The 1282-nt window shown below is 36.4% G+C and overlaps 1 protein-coding gene across 1 annotated transcript; it reads right to left on the bottom strand.

Annotated features, from left to right (window-relative positions):
• Nucleotides 1–239: 239 nt before the first annotated feature.
• On the bottom strand, nt 240–1282 carry LOC107921725 (putative EG45-like domain containing protein 1). The gene is made up of 2 exons (XM_016851548.1): nt 1156–1282; nt 240–556 (listed from the first exon to the last, which is right to left on the bottom strand). The coding sequence occupies exons 1-2, from the start codon at nt 1280–1282 to the stop codon at nt 240–242; spliced, it is 444 nt and encodes a 147-aa protein (XP_016707037.1).

Genomic DNA, 1282 nt, shown 5'->3' with positions numbered 1-1282 from the left:
TTTGTGGACTCTTAGGCAAAGAGATGGTACATCACTTCAATAAAAAGCTGTAATTTGATATTTTTATTACATAGTACTAGGGTATTTATTAGGAAGGGAAATATTTCATTACAAAAAATAATTAAAAACAAAACTTTTATCCATAAACTTCACTCTTTGCGTTGGGTGCCAAAATTGGTCAAATCCTACAAAACCACCAAAAGAAAAATGATGTTATTGCATTAAAAGAAGGAACTTCATCACTGAAGAAGCAATGGAGATGTGAAGGAAATGTGCTCTGCATACTGCTTGTAGTCGACGTTAATGATACCAGCAACAAGGTTGGCAATAATAGTGAAGGCCTCTTGGGAGAGATCGATGGTTGATGGACATCCTGGATAGTAATCAATGATCTTTATAGTAACGCTCTTACCTGTACATGGAAGTGGTACGGGGTTTCGGGGTCCCATGCATTTCACAGTGAACATTTTCTCGCACACTGTCCCATTATGCCACAATGCATCACCAATTGCGGCAATCATTTTTCCTTGATCTTGGTTTTCGAAGCATGCAAAAGCTACCAACAACCACAATATATAGCATAGTTATATATTTGTTTCAAATCAAAGCATTTGATTAAGTAAAATTTCAAATTTTGATTATAAACTCGATGAACTTGATTAGGAGAAATTAGAGAAAACAATACTCATGAACATATTTTGTATAAAAGGTGACAAACCCTGGTGTTGCTGAAGTAAAGGAGATAAGGCAGGTAACCATAACAACAAAAAACAAACTATAATTCTCCATTGCTTAATTTGCTTTCGATGTTTTAGGTTGCATGTGTTGTGATCACTTAAGCTTTAGGAGTGGTCCACTTATGAAGGCTAATTGCCTGCCTCATTGGCAGCCTTTTTTTGGGTGGTTTTTATTAACAAAATTAATCACTAAACTTTTACAGAGCTTACAATAGAGAGTGATAGATTGTAACTGAAACACCCATGAACATTGGAAAAAAAACCGACAAATAGATTATTTTAACATTCAGTGATGCCATTAATGAAGGTGAATAGAATAGGAGATTATTGTAACAGCAACAACAGTGGTGTAAGTAGTGAAGATCATGTTTTCCCATGATGTCTCAACCTCGAACTCATTCCCAATTCCATTTCTAACTTAGCTTGGTTCCCATCCGAACAGCCACTGCCTCTACTGCTTTAGCTAAATAGGTTCGAACAACCATCCACAACCTTCCCTGTGCAATCTCTAGCAACAGTCGCAATGGTTGCCCATCCTGATTCAT

Source organism: Gossypium hirsutum, chromosome A12, assembly GCF_007990345.1.
Source record: "Gossypium hirsutum isolate 1008001.06 chromosome A12, Gossypium_hirsutum_v2.1, whole genome shotgun sequence".
NCBI lineage: Eukaryota > Viridiplantae > Streptophyta > Magnoliopsida > Malvales > Malvaceae > Gossypium > Gossypium hirsutum.
This window is presented reverse-complemented; position numbering and strand designations above follow the sequence as displayed.

Bases quoted from the DNA above. Each gene is read 5' to 3' on its own strand.
- LOC107921725 (XM_016851548.1), bottom strand. From the start codon at position 1,282: ATGAATCAGGATGGGCAACCATTGCGACTGTTGCTAGAGATTGCACAG. The intron at 557-1,155 runs GTTAGAAATGGA...GGTTGTTGGTAG, and splicing joins TCGGATGGGAACCAAGCTAA to CTTTTGCATGCTTCGAAAAC.